The sequence below is a fragment of the Mobula hypostoma genome, chromosome 9 (genome assembly GCF_963921235.1).
Source record: "Mobula hypostoma chromosome 9, sMobHyp1.1, whole genome shotgun sequence".
NCBI lineage: Eukaryota > Metazoa > Chordata > Chondrichthyes > Myliobatiformes > Myliobatidae > Mobula > Mobula hypostoma.
In genome coordinates this window covers 17,433,939-17,446,340 of record NC_086105.1, presented here as the reverse complement: position 1 = coordinate 17,446,340, position 12,402 = coordinate 17,433,939, and the positions used below count along the sequence as shown (strand labels likewise).

General features: G+C 39.8%; 1 protein-coding gene across 3 annotated transcripts in view; it reads left to right on the top strand.

Annotated features, from left to right (window-relative positions):
- The first annotated feature begins 807 nt into the window (after nucleotides 1-807).
- Nucleotides 808-12,402, top strand: part of LOC134351534 (interleukin-1 receptor-associated kinase 4-like) — a 37,057-nt gene continuing 25,462 nt past the window's right edge. The window contains exons 1-4 of one of the 3 annotated variants that reach the window (XM_063057807.1): nucleotides 808-1,637; nucleotides 2,712-2,898; nucleotides 8,062-8,232; nucleotides 10,061-10,206. In XM_063057807.1, the coding sequence (XP_062913877.1) occupies nucleotides 8,072-8,232; nucleotides 10,061-10,206 (307 nt within the window). In that variant the 5' untranslated portion in view covers nucleotides 808-1,637; nucleotides 2,712-2,898; nucleotides 8,062-8,071. Of the gene's footprint in view, nucleotides 1,638-2,711; nucleotides 2,899-2,946; nucleotides 3,329-8,061; nucleotides 8,233-10,060; nucleotides 10,207-12,402 lie in introns of those variants that run through there. The other 2 variants (XM_063057808.1, XM_063057809.1) reach the window with 2 other exon arrangements.

Genomic DNA, 12,402 nt, shown 5'->3' with positions numbered 1-12,402 from the left:
AAAAATAATCAATTCTTGAATAGGAATGATGAACATGTGAAAAGAAGGAAAAATCTTTTTCCTGAGGATGCAGAAAACGCCAAATGTCCGTCGACCCAGAATCAGAAAGGAAAAAATTAATCAAATTTGCAGATTTATTAGGTAAAGTCCGTAAAGGAGCCGAACGGTCCAAAGCTGGAGATAAACAGGTATTAAGATCTCCGCCCCAAATCAATGAAAACTCGTTCAAATTCGGAAACTGATCAAACAATGATTTATAAAATTCCGGACAATCCATATTAGGAGCATAAACATTAACCAAAACTACTTTTTTATTAAATAATAAACCACTAACCAATAAAAATCTACCATTCGGATCAGAGATAATATCCTGTTGTATAAAAGTAACTGAGGAGTCTATAAAAATAGAGACGCCTCGAATCTTAGCATTGGAGTTCGAATGAAATTGTTGTCCCTTCCAAAATTTGAAAAAACGTAGTCTGTCCCCCCTCCGTACATGGGTCTCTTGTAAAAATAAAATTTGTGCTTTAAGTCTCCGGAACACTTTAAAAACTTTTTTCCTTTTAATAGGATGATTAAGACCATTAGTATTCCAGGAGACAAAATTAATAATAGACTCCATAAATCCTAAAGTCAACCCATAACAAGGAGGATTGACAATAGGCGCGACCCACAGACCCGGAGAGGAAACAGAACATACAAAAGATACCGGGGAAAAGGACGTAACCAATACTTCAATAATGTATATAGCCCAAAGAGAAACAAACTAAAACGTGAAGCCCCTCCCACCGCCCCCCACCCCAGGACCCCAAGGCGAAATCTAAAGCAGACCCGCCAGAAAGAAGCAAGCGCTAAAACTACCCCCATGACTTCCGGTATACGCTCCCTAAAAAAAAGGTATAAATATGAAAAGGATCAGCTAATTGTAAAACAGTAAAAAAAATAAGTAAAAAAAAAGTTAGCTCAATTAAAATACACACAGAACAGAACAAAAGCCGGAAAGTATATATTAAAAAAAAACCACAATAAACCTCAAACTCATGAATAGACACAGCAACAAAAAAAATAGGATTATTAACATAAAATGATTATAAAAAGCAAAACAGAATAAAATTTAAAAAAAACTACAAAATTTAAGGCCGCACAGGAAATACGTAAGATGACAAAAGGGAAGTAACCACCCAGAATCCCCTGGGAAAAGAAAGAAATGACGCAGTTAAAAAGAAAGTTTAGCAGCCATATTAAGAAATCGAAAGTAAACTTTTCTGCCCAAATAGGGCACAGAAAAGTTAAAACCAACCAATTCACAGCCTCCGATCAACGGAGAAAATTAAAAAAAGGCAATTAAGATGTTGAAGATGAAAGTTGATCCAGATAACTCTGGGCATCCGATGGAGAATCAAAAAAACGAAGGGCTCCATCTGACATGCGAATCCTTAGACGTGCAGGGTACAGCAGCGCTGGTCTTAAATCCATCTTATAGAATTCCGACATCACGGATCTGTAACGGACCCGTTGGTCCCAGATTGGTTTACTGAAATCTTCCACGAATCGGAACTTAAGATCCGAAAAATCAATGAAACCTTTAGATCGAGCGAATCGAAACAGTCTCTCCTTGTCTTGAAAGTAATGAAAACGTAAGATAACATGCCTAGGTCTATCTGACCTAGACGAGTATGATGGAATTCTGTGAACACGATCCAGTAGCGGTGGTTGGTCAGGAAATACAGTAGGGAATGCATCTTTTAAAAGTTGGGAGGCAAAATTTCCAATTGCAAATCTACTACAATTAGTATCCTCAGTTCCAAAACGATTAAAAAGTATTATTAAAAGGAAAGGTGATGTAACACGATGGTAAACATGCCTCTGTCCCAACTTTTGTTGAGTGTGTTGCAGCCATCAAATTCTAAATTTGTGTATGTTTACAAAATACAATTAAGTCAGTCAGTAAAACTATTGAAATTCTTTTCTTTGTACTTTTGTCAGTTAAATAAAGGTTCACGTGAATTAACATATCACAGATTTTTGTTTTTATTGCATTTTGGAAAATATCCCAACTTTTCTGGAAATGGGGTTTGTACAAAGAAGCAAAGGGGGTACAGGACAGGTTTGTGTGTTGAAGTCAAGACTGGGTTAGCCATAAATAGAACAGGACAGAGGGCCGATTATGCTTTCCTATTTTCTATATTTTTATGCTTAACAAGTAATTCAAAAATTCCAATTCACGGGACATTCAGTTAACTAACTAGTTCTGATGAAAGGTCGTTGCTTTGTTAAATTACCTCAAAATTTCTCTCTCCACAAATATTGCCTGACCAACAGGGCATTTCCAGTGTTTAAAGTTTTCATCGGCTGCATTGTTCTGTATTTCATAAAAAGTGACACTGTCACTTTTATCCAAGTACTGTATTAAAAGTTTCTCTAAACAAATCACATCTCAAAGTTGCTGGTGAAATCAGTTGTCTTTAAGAAGCCATTACTGTACTTTCTCGACCAAAGTTTCTCTTAATCTTTGCATTATCACTGCTATTCCCTAGGTTTACACTATCCTCCCCTCTTTGCAATTTTAAACATCTCTAACTTCTCGTCATCAATTTCCAACGTCAATTCTGTTTCTCCTTCCACACTTGCGATCTACCATATACCTTCAACGCGTTTTTTTTTTGGTTAATTTCCTGTTTCTGGCATCTGCCGTGTTTTGCTTTTGACAGAGAGCAGTCCTGTTGTCTGAAATGTGAAAGCAATGCAGCCAGCGGTCTGAGAAAGTGAAGCAACAATGTGAAGAGGAACCTGCGTTCGACAAGGCGGACGACAAAACTCGAACGGAAGTGAACGCCAGCCGGTGGGTGGAAGTGACGCGATTGCGGCCGTGGTGTTCGGTGGAGTCGGTGAGAGCCGGTGAGTGACGGGCCCAGGGTTACCACGGTAACCGCGGGATGGGGAGACCGGGACTGGACCTGTGCTGCTGGCAAATGGGTCTCTGTAATGGGCTACTCGCTTTCTCAGCTTTGGATGTAATGTCACCCGCCGCTGCTCCCTCTCCTACCCCAAAAGAGGAAGTAACCTCTCTCGGGAAGTCGACTCCTATAATCAGAAAACAAAGTAATACAGAGCGGACTCAGTTAAACGGTTGTTTGATCTTCGGAGATGATGTTACGTACAAGAGCAATTTCGTACATCTTGTACTGTGTTTTCTTTTAAGTACGGCACAGGCTCGCATTTTATAGTTACAAGTGAACCTAGTTGGACGCTAAAAGCAAGAGAGAGAGAGAAGAACATGTGCGCGAAATCTGGAGCAAAACTTGAAAAGGCTGGACGCAATCGTTGGGTCAGTTTTGATCCTTATTCCAAAACTAAGACTTATAAAAAGTCAAACTACTGATAAATTATGAGTGAAAACTGATAAATAACCGCAGTCAGATTGTTGAAAGAATTATTGAGGCACTGCTGCGATTGGAGTTAAAGGTTATTCATCCCAGACCGAGGGCATAGACCCGGACAGATACAATATACGGTGCTCATTAGGTTTGTTCCAACCATCAACCACTCGTTCATATTAACTGTACATAAATCATGTTTTTATTCTCCCCAAATTCTCATCGTCCCTCCAGATTCTGCCACTCACCTATATAATTTGGGGCAATTTACAGTGGCCAATTAATCTAGAAACCTGCACGTCCTTTGGGTGGGAGGGTGCTGGAGCACCCAAAGGAAAACACTGCAGTCACAGGGAGAGCTTGCAAACTCCAAACAGACAGGAGCAAAGGTCAGGGGACTGAACCTAGGTCTCTGGCACTTTGAGGTCACAGCTCCATGAGCTGCACCTCTGTGCTACCCGCCCATCAACGTCAGCCTCAGGGCAGTATGCTAGGCCCAATCTTCATCAACTGGCTCATTAGTGACATACCTTCCATCGTAAAGTCAAAATGAGGGAGGTTGCTGATGCACTGTGCTTCATTCCCTTCGCAGCTTCTCAGCTAATGATGCCAGCATCCCATTACCAGCAACTCAGCACCGGCCAGGACAAGTCAGCACAATGTACACCACCTAGAAAATGGACTGTTGTTACTCACCCCTGGCAGTATCTCCCAAACCCACTTATTCTATCTTCAAAAGGAGGAGGGCAACACAAATGCGGGAATTACCATGTTTCCCCACCAAATTACATCACACAGATCCTGGAGCTCCCTCCAAAACAGTATTGTGATTATTCAAATAGGTGCCACACCACTCCATTAAACTTCCTCACACTCCCCTCCGCCCTTCTTGTGCACTGCTGATGCTGTCTTTCTTTCTGAAGTAAACAGCCAAAAGAGTAGGATTTTTTAACAGAGAGCCAGTGAGTGAGTGAGATATTGAGTAGTATGATCCTAGGTATTGATCGCCAGGGCTAGAAATTGTGATACCTAATGTTGTAGTTACTGAAACTTCTGCAAAATCACAATTCTTATACTTCCTTACATGTGAGGCAATTCTGGTCACCTACCTACAGGAAATATATTGATAAGATTGAAAGAATACGGAGAAAATTTGCAAGAACGTTGCTGGGACTTGAGGATCCGAGTTATGGGAAAAGGCTGAGTAGGTTAGGATTTTTTCCCCAGGATTGCATGAGAAAGGGGGGAAATTTGACAGAGGTATTCAAAATTATGAGGGGTATAACTAGGGTATATGCAAGTGAGCTTTTTCCTCTGAGGTTGGGTGAGACCAGAACTGGTAGTTGTAGGTTAAGGATGCAAATTGAAATATTTAAGGAGAATCCGAGGAAGGGGAAGTTCTTCACTCAGAGGGTGGTGAGATTATGGACCAAACAGTCAGCAGAAGAGGTGGATGTCAGTTTGATTGCAGTGTTTAAGGGAAGCTTGGATAAGTTCATGGATGGAAGGAGCATGGAGGACAATGGTCCTGATGTGAATCAATGGGGTTAGGCAGAATAACCATTCAGTATGGACTAGATGGGCTGAAAGGCCTCTTTCATTGCTGTAGTGCTGTAGGAGTCTAAGTAAGAGTAGCAGGAAATTTAGGGTTAGCATCAAATTGAAGCAAGTGTAGTCATAAGGATATGATCTCAAGTCTCCTGCTATTGTGCCACAGGAAGTAGAGAAATACTGCCAAAATTGAAAAAGAAGTTAAGTATTGGACTAGAGTTAATAATGGAGAATCAGCAGTTGTAATTCTTATTCCACTGCAGTGCTGGATGGAGAATGGGAACTTGTCATATTTGTGACCATGGTGTTTTGCAAAATTATTACAGTAGAAGAGACCATAAGACCATAAGATTTAGGAGCAGAAGTAGGCCATTCAGCATGGTCTGATCCACTTCATCCAGTCATCTCTACTCCCCTGCTTTCATCCCATATCCTTTGATGCCCTGGCTGATCAAGAACCTATCTACCTCTGCCTTAAATACACCCAATGACTTGGCCTCCACAGCTGCTTGTGGCACCAAATTCCACAGATTTACCACCCTCTGACTAAAGTAATTTCTTTGCATCTCAGTTCTAAAAGGACGTCCTTCAATCCTGAAGTTATGCCCTCTTGTCCTAGAATCCCCTACCATGGGAAATAACTTTGCCATATCTAATCTGTTCAGGCCTTTTAACATTTGGAATGTTTCTATGAGATCCCCCTCATTCTCCTGAACTCCAGGGAATACTGCCTAAGAGCTGCCAGACATTCCTCATACGGTAACCCTCTCATTCCTGGAATCATTCTCGTGAATCTTCTCTGAACCCTCTCTAATGTCAGTATATCCTTTCTAAAATAAGGACCCCAAAACTCCACACAATACTCCAAGTGTGATCTCACAAGTGCCTTATGGAGCCTCAACATCATATCCCTGCTCTTATATTCTATACCTCTAGAAATGAATGCCAACATTACATTCACCTTCTTCACGACAGACTCAACCTGGAGGTTAACCTTTAGGAAATCTTGCGCAAGGACTGTTTGCATCTCTGCATTTTGAATTCTCTGGAGAGAGTTCTAGAGCAAGCAATTGACACACAAATGAAGCAACATTAATTATAATTGTAATGTCACAAACATTTTAGCTGAGAAGGTTATAAGCATGGCGGTGGTTTCAATTATTATGACAAAGAAAAAAGTTCTATCTAAGGAAAACTGGAAATATGTAGTGTACATTTGAATCAGAAAAGGGCCATGGTGAGAGTAAGGTATATGATGTTTCTTCTTGTTTAATTCTTCAAGCAGTAGATTAAAGATATTTGAGAGGATTATGGATCTTTTCAATACCTGTAGTCACATTGATGTAGTTGCATTATGGCTATGTCCTTTCCTAATTTTTCAACTTGGCAATAACTTCCCAAGCCCGTTCCCAAATGTTTATTTAAAACCTGAAATTGCCAGGCAAGGATCCTGTACTATAACACAGTTAATTAAAAATTGTGCCATCGAGTAAAAAGCTTGTCTTATGAGTTAAGAGTGTTGTTCCATTGTGTTCCAATATACTCTATAGGATAAGTGAGGCCTCCATTTGGTCAGTGTCAACTATGGATGGTGTGTCCTAGCTGTCTTGGTATGCAAGCCAGGGCATTGCAATATGGAGAGTAAGCTGTTGACCATGTAGCAAGCTCCCCCTCTCTATGCATCTGATGAACCCAAAGGAATGGTAGAGACCGAAACAGTTTGGTACTAGCAGCATCGCAGGAGTTGCCAGTCAGCATTGAACTCAACATAGGACTGCCTTAAGGACTCTAGCTCAAGATTTTTCCCTTCCGGGTTTAGTCCCAAAGCCTTCCCCATGAATGGGTATAGTCACAAGACAGAGGTGGTTTGAAGTCAGAGTTTACCTTCTCCTAGATGTGCTGCTAACCACAACGGACAAGGCCCCTCTACCTGAAGCAACTGGTTTTAAGGTGCCAGTAACCCACCTTTGTCCTTTCTCCTGCCAGTAGAAACAACTCTGTTGGGCTTAGTTGCTAAGCCACATGTGAAGGCTGGAAGCTAAACTTAGTTGTCAGAGGCTCTGTGAGGCAGACGCCATTGGGAGCATTTAATAGGTAGTGGGAGCTTATCCCCATACCACCCCCTTCTATAACAACCTTAAGGAAGCTGTAAGATATGAATTGCCTGTACGGGAGATGTCCAATGTCCTCCAGTCACCAAGAGCTTCTTATTTACTGCAATTGAGGTAATACTCACAGTAAGATTTGTTATTGCTGTATATCATGGGGAAATTATGATGGCTTGACTTTTCTCAGCAATCTTGAACTCCCTCCCAAAACCTGATACTTCCCCTTCCCTTCATCACAAAAAGGAATGGGGGTGGATGAGAGGTAATATAGTATACTGGAATCAATTTCTGGTTCACTCTGCCTGGCAGAAACCAAGCTAGAGTATTTGAACTAGACATTTTTTTCTTTCCTGATCTACTTGAATACAGATCAATATTAAATTCTAGACAGCAAATTCCCAGACTACAATATTAAATTACATACAACAAAGACACTTGACAAAGCCAACGGAGTGCTTTTTAAATGTACAGACCATGCTTTGGTCATGCTGTATGAGCCTTTAATGTAATTTTATTGAGAAGTTTGAACAGGGAACAGCAATACCTGCCAAGTCAAACTTATCAGAAAAATGGACTAAGGTTCGTAAAATAGGCCTGAAACAACACTGCTTTTTCAAAGCCTATAAAAAAAATTAGAATCTCATTGGATTATCAAACTTTCACCCCACACTTTTTCTGACGCTGACAACTCTCCTAGGACCCCTGTATAAGGCAGTCTCCATAGCACCCTGACAATAGCTTCTAATTATCTGAGTTGAGCCTTTGAGAAACCACTTATCAGCAACCCCCTGGCAGCGGTGTTAATGAAGTCCCAGTACAGTACTGGTATGGTCTCAGCGGGTATGCAGCAAGCTTTGCCTTCTTCCTACCTTGGGATTAAAATGGTTTTCTTTGTGGATTTACCTTTCAAAATTAATCCTATTAACTGCATCCTCTTTATTTTCCCCCTTCATCGTGGTATTATTTGTATGTATCTGTTTTTTTCCCCAAAGAAATTAAATTATACAGTATTTATTTCCCAACAGATGAAGAAAGATGAACAATTCATTGAACCCAAAGTCCTACATTCGCTCCTTGAACCATAGGCTCATCAGAGAACTATCAGACTTATTGGATCCACAAGATGGGTGGAAGAAATTGGCAGTGAACATCAGAAAACCTAGTGGAGAGCCAAGATACAGCCAGTTACATATAAGGTAGGCAAAATTACTTGAAACATTTAGTTATTTAATTGCTTAATAATTTTCATCAAAGTAAGAATCCAGCCAGGGAATTAGCACTGGTAATAAAGAAGGAGGCCCTTCAGACAGTTTTCTTCATGCATGCTGTTAAAAAGATCTACAGTCTAATTTCACGGTTCAGCTTTTGTAGATATTAGACATTAACTTATCATGTACTTCCTGGTAAACATTTCTTGTAAGTTCCAAACTCTTACCACCTTATGGATGAACCATTTTTTAAACCCCTCTAATCCATCTACTGGGAGACCGCCTTGCTGAACATCTACGCTCTGTCCGCCAGAGAAAGCAGCATCTCCCAGTGGCCACACATTTTAATTCCACATCCCATTCCCATTCTGACATGTCTATCCACGGCCTCCTCTACTGTAAAGATGAAGCCACACTCAGGTTGGAGGAACAACACCTTATATTCCGTCTGGGTAGCCTCCAACATGATGGCATGAACATTGACTTCTCTAACTTCCGCTAAGGCCCCACCTCCCCCTCGTACCCCATCTGTTACTCATTTTTATGCACACATTCTTTCTCTCACTCTCCTTTTTCTCCCTCTGTCCCTCTGAATATACCTCTTGCCTATCCTCTGGGTCACCCCCCCCCCTTGTCTTTCTTCCCGGACCTCCTGTCCCATGATCCTCTCGTATCCCCTTTTGCCTATCACCTGTCCAGCTCTCGGCTCTATCCCTCCCCCTCCTGTCTTCTCCTATCATTTTGCATCTCCCCCTCCCCCTCCAGCTTTCAAATCCCTTACTCACTCTTCCTTCAGTTAGTCCTGACAAAGGGTCTCGGCCTGAAACGTCGACTGCGCCTCTTCCTATAGATGCTGCTTGGCCTGCTGCGTTCACCAGCAACTTTGATGTATGTTGCGTTAATCCATCTACTATCTAGTTTGAAGCTAATTTTCCCAAATCTTGACCATTTCACCAAAGTAAACCCTTCATATTTACTCTATCTTGCAGTGTTATACACCTCAATTAAATCCTTTCCAAAGAACTCAACTATAACTTATTTAATTTTTCCACATATCTGAAATTCAACAATCCCTCATATCTGCTGGAGATCAATTACATCTTTGTTGTAATGTGGTGACTGGAACTGTATACAGTTCTGTAGCTTTGGCTTAATTAGTATTTTATTCTATTCTATGCGTTACCCAATAAAAAAAGATATTCCAGTGACCTTTTCTCCTTGTCCAGCTAATTTCAGAAATCCATACATATTCATTCCAAGCCCCACTTTTATCTGTTTCTTTCAATATCTCACTATTTACTGTTTACACTCTGACCCTTCTTTATCTACCATAATGCAAGTTGCTATATTCACAAAGAGGTGATTGATGTATGTTACTGCAACCAAAATGTCATTGGCATCCGTTAGAAGTCCATGCCCTAACTTACATGAATAACAAGGACCTGACGTACAATCTGAATGTTTAATGGTGCTTTCCTTAGGGAATATTTTTATTTGTAAATATCTAACAGATCTTGGAACTCAAATCCCACTTTGCTGCATTACTTACATAACAATTCAAATGTCTTAATTTTTAGCATCCAAAATTTCTGAATTATAATTAATATATTTGTCATGTACATTGCTAACTAAATATTACCTGAGGATTTTTACTTAACACTTAAAATACTGTAAATTGTTTAGAAGTACACTATCAGATTCTTAGTATTCAGTTAAACTTCAATTGCCATGAAAAAAATACATCAATTGTTATTTGACAAAGCAGAATATGTAAATGTTATGTTGAACAAATTAATTTCATGTAACTTGTCTTAAGGAGATTGGAAGGAGTGATTAAAACGGGAAAGAGCCCTACCACAGAACTCTTGTTTGACTGGGGAACAACCAACACCACAGTCCTTGAGCTTGTAGAGATACTGGTTCAAAATAATCTCCTTGCTGCTGCTAACTTGTTGCTTCCAGGTAATTTAATCTGTCATTTTGTACAAGTGTTGTGAGTGGATTTATTGTAAATGCTTTTGTCTGTCATTGCTATGGAACATACCCCAGCACCATTTGCATCCCAGTCTGATTCTTCTTCCCATCAGAAAGAATTATGATCAGCTATTTGCTCATTTTCTTTAAACTGGGAAATCCTGATAGATTATTTATAGACGGGTAAACAGAACTTATTGCAATGCCCTGTAAGGAGCAAAATATCAGAATTAAATGACTCATAGTAGTTCTTGCCAGAGGACAAAATATTCATGTACTTAAATTCTGTATGTTCATATTAGGATGGAAACTCAACAAACTAGCTTTAATTAGTAGTAAAAATTTGTTTAACCATGCCTTTTTATTGTTTACCTACTTTTAAACTTTACTCTGGGCAGCATGGTAGTATAGAAATAATGCAATTTCAGCACCAGTAATGCGGGTTCAATTCCACTGCTGTCTGCAAGAAGTTTGTACATGCTCTGTGACCATGTACAGTGCCTATAAAAAGTATTCACCCTCCCCCCAGAAGTTTTCATGTTGTATTATTTTACAACATTGAATCACAGTGGATTTAATTTGGCTTTTTTAACACTGATCAACTGAAAAAGACATTTTCATGTCAACATGAAAACAGATCTCTACAAAGTAATCTAAATTCATTACAAATATAAAATACAAAATATTGCATAATCATTCATCCTTTTCACATCAGTATTTAGTAGATGCACCTGTAGCAGCAATTACAGCTTGAGTCTGTGTGGATAGGTCTCGCTCAGCTTTGCACATCTTTGCACATTCAACCAGATTTTCAGTCTACTTCCTATATGCTGATTCGTCACCACCTTTGATTCAGCCAACAACAGTGGTGTCGTCTGCAGATTTGTATATGGCATTGGAGCTCTATTTAGTCTCACAGTCATAAATATAAAGCAAGTAGGGCAGGAGGCTAAGCACCTGTGATGCACCTGTGCTGATGGTGATTGTGAAGGAGATGTTGCTACTATCTGAAGTGAGGAAATCAACGATCCAGTTGCACAAGGAGGTATCGAGGCCTAGCATATTTTGATAAGGGTGAAAGGCAAAGATGGCAAGATTTTGGAACTTTGGATAACAAAGGTTCTAAATGAATACATCTCATCTGTATTCACCACAGAGAATGATGTGGAAGATACCAATCTCCTGGAAGTATACAATACATTGATAGGCTGAAGTATGCCAGTATTACTTAGATGTCTAGGAACACCTAAGGATCCCTTGTACCTTAACTTTCTGATCAGCCTTCCATGTGGGACCTTGTCAAAAGCCTTATAAAAGTCATTTATAAGTCATTTAGAGAGAACATAGGATACAGTCCTACTGCGGGCAAATGGTCGGTATGTACATGCTGAGCCAAGTGGCTTGCCTCTGTGCTGTAGAACTTAGACTTACTGACTTTGCAACAGCTATCATAATATTACAAAATGTAGCAGGGGTGCTTCAGCAATGAAAAGAGTAGTATGGGAGTTAGAAGGGTTTGCTAGGACTTAGGTTGTGACGTATCAATATAGTCAGTCATAAGCTGTGAAATATTTTAGTGCTGGTTGTAGAACATTGCAGAATGTGACTATTGAGATTGTTCTGTATTTGGACAGGCTGTGGTTGTACTAACTTACTTGCAAGACGCTTCTGAGTGCTAACACATTCAGAGTATACTGTTAAGAATAAAAGTGTGGGCTGTTGGGATGTTTGCTCAGATATTGTGCTTATTCGCCATAGGGAGAGGTAATATGCATCAGAGAGGTAAGAGAATAGATAGCCAGAAGGGAAAACATTTTTTAAAAGGGTTTAGCTACTTATGACTCAGATAGTAGGCATAATTTAAACTAGATGTTAATCTTTTTTTCAGCATTAGTTTTCTCAGACCATTATCCAAGATCCGTACCATATACTATACCTTGCATATTGGGAGTTGGCCCTACCTCAAAAATCATTAAACACTTAAAATTTACATAGTGATTTCTAAGCATTTGAAGAGTTTTAGCCAGAGTATCATTTTTATTACTGTAAAGCCACCTGATTTGACATTGGTTCAGAAAGCTGGAGGTACTATGATTTCCTTGATATTTGATTGTATTGGATCACAGTTATTGGGTGGCAGATAGAATATTTATTTAGAGATACAGCATGGTAACAGGCCCTTCT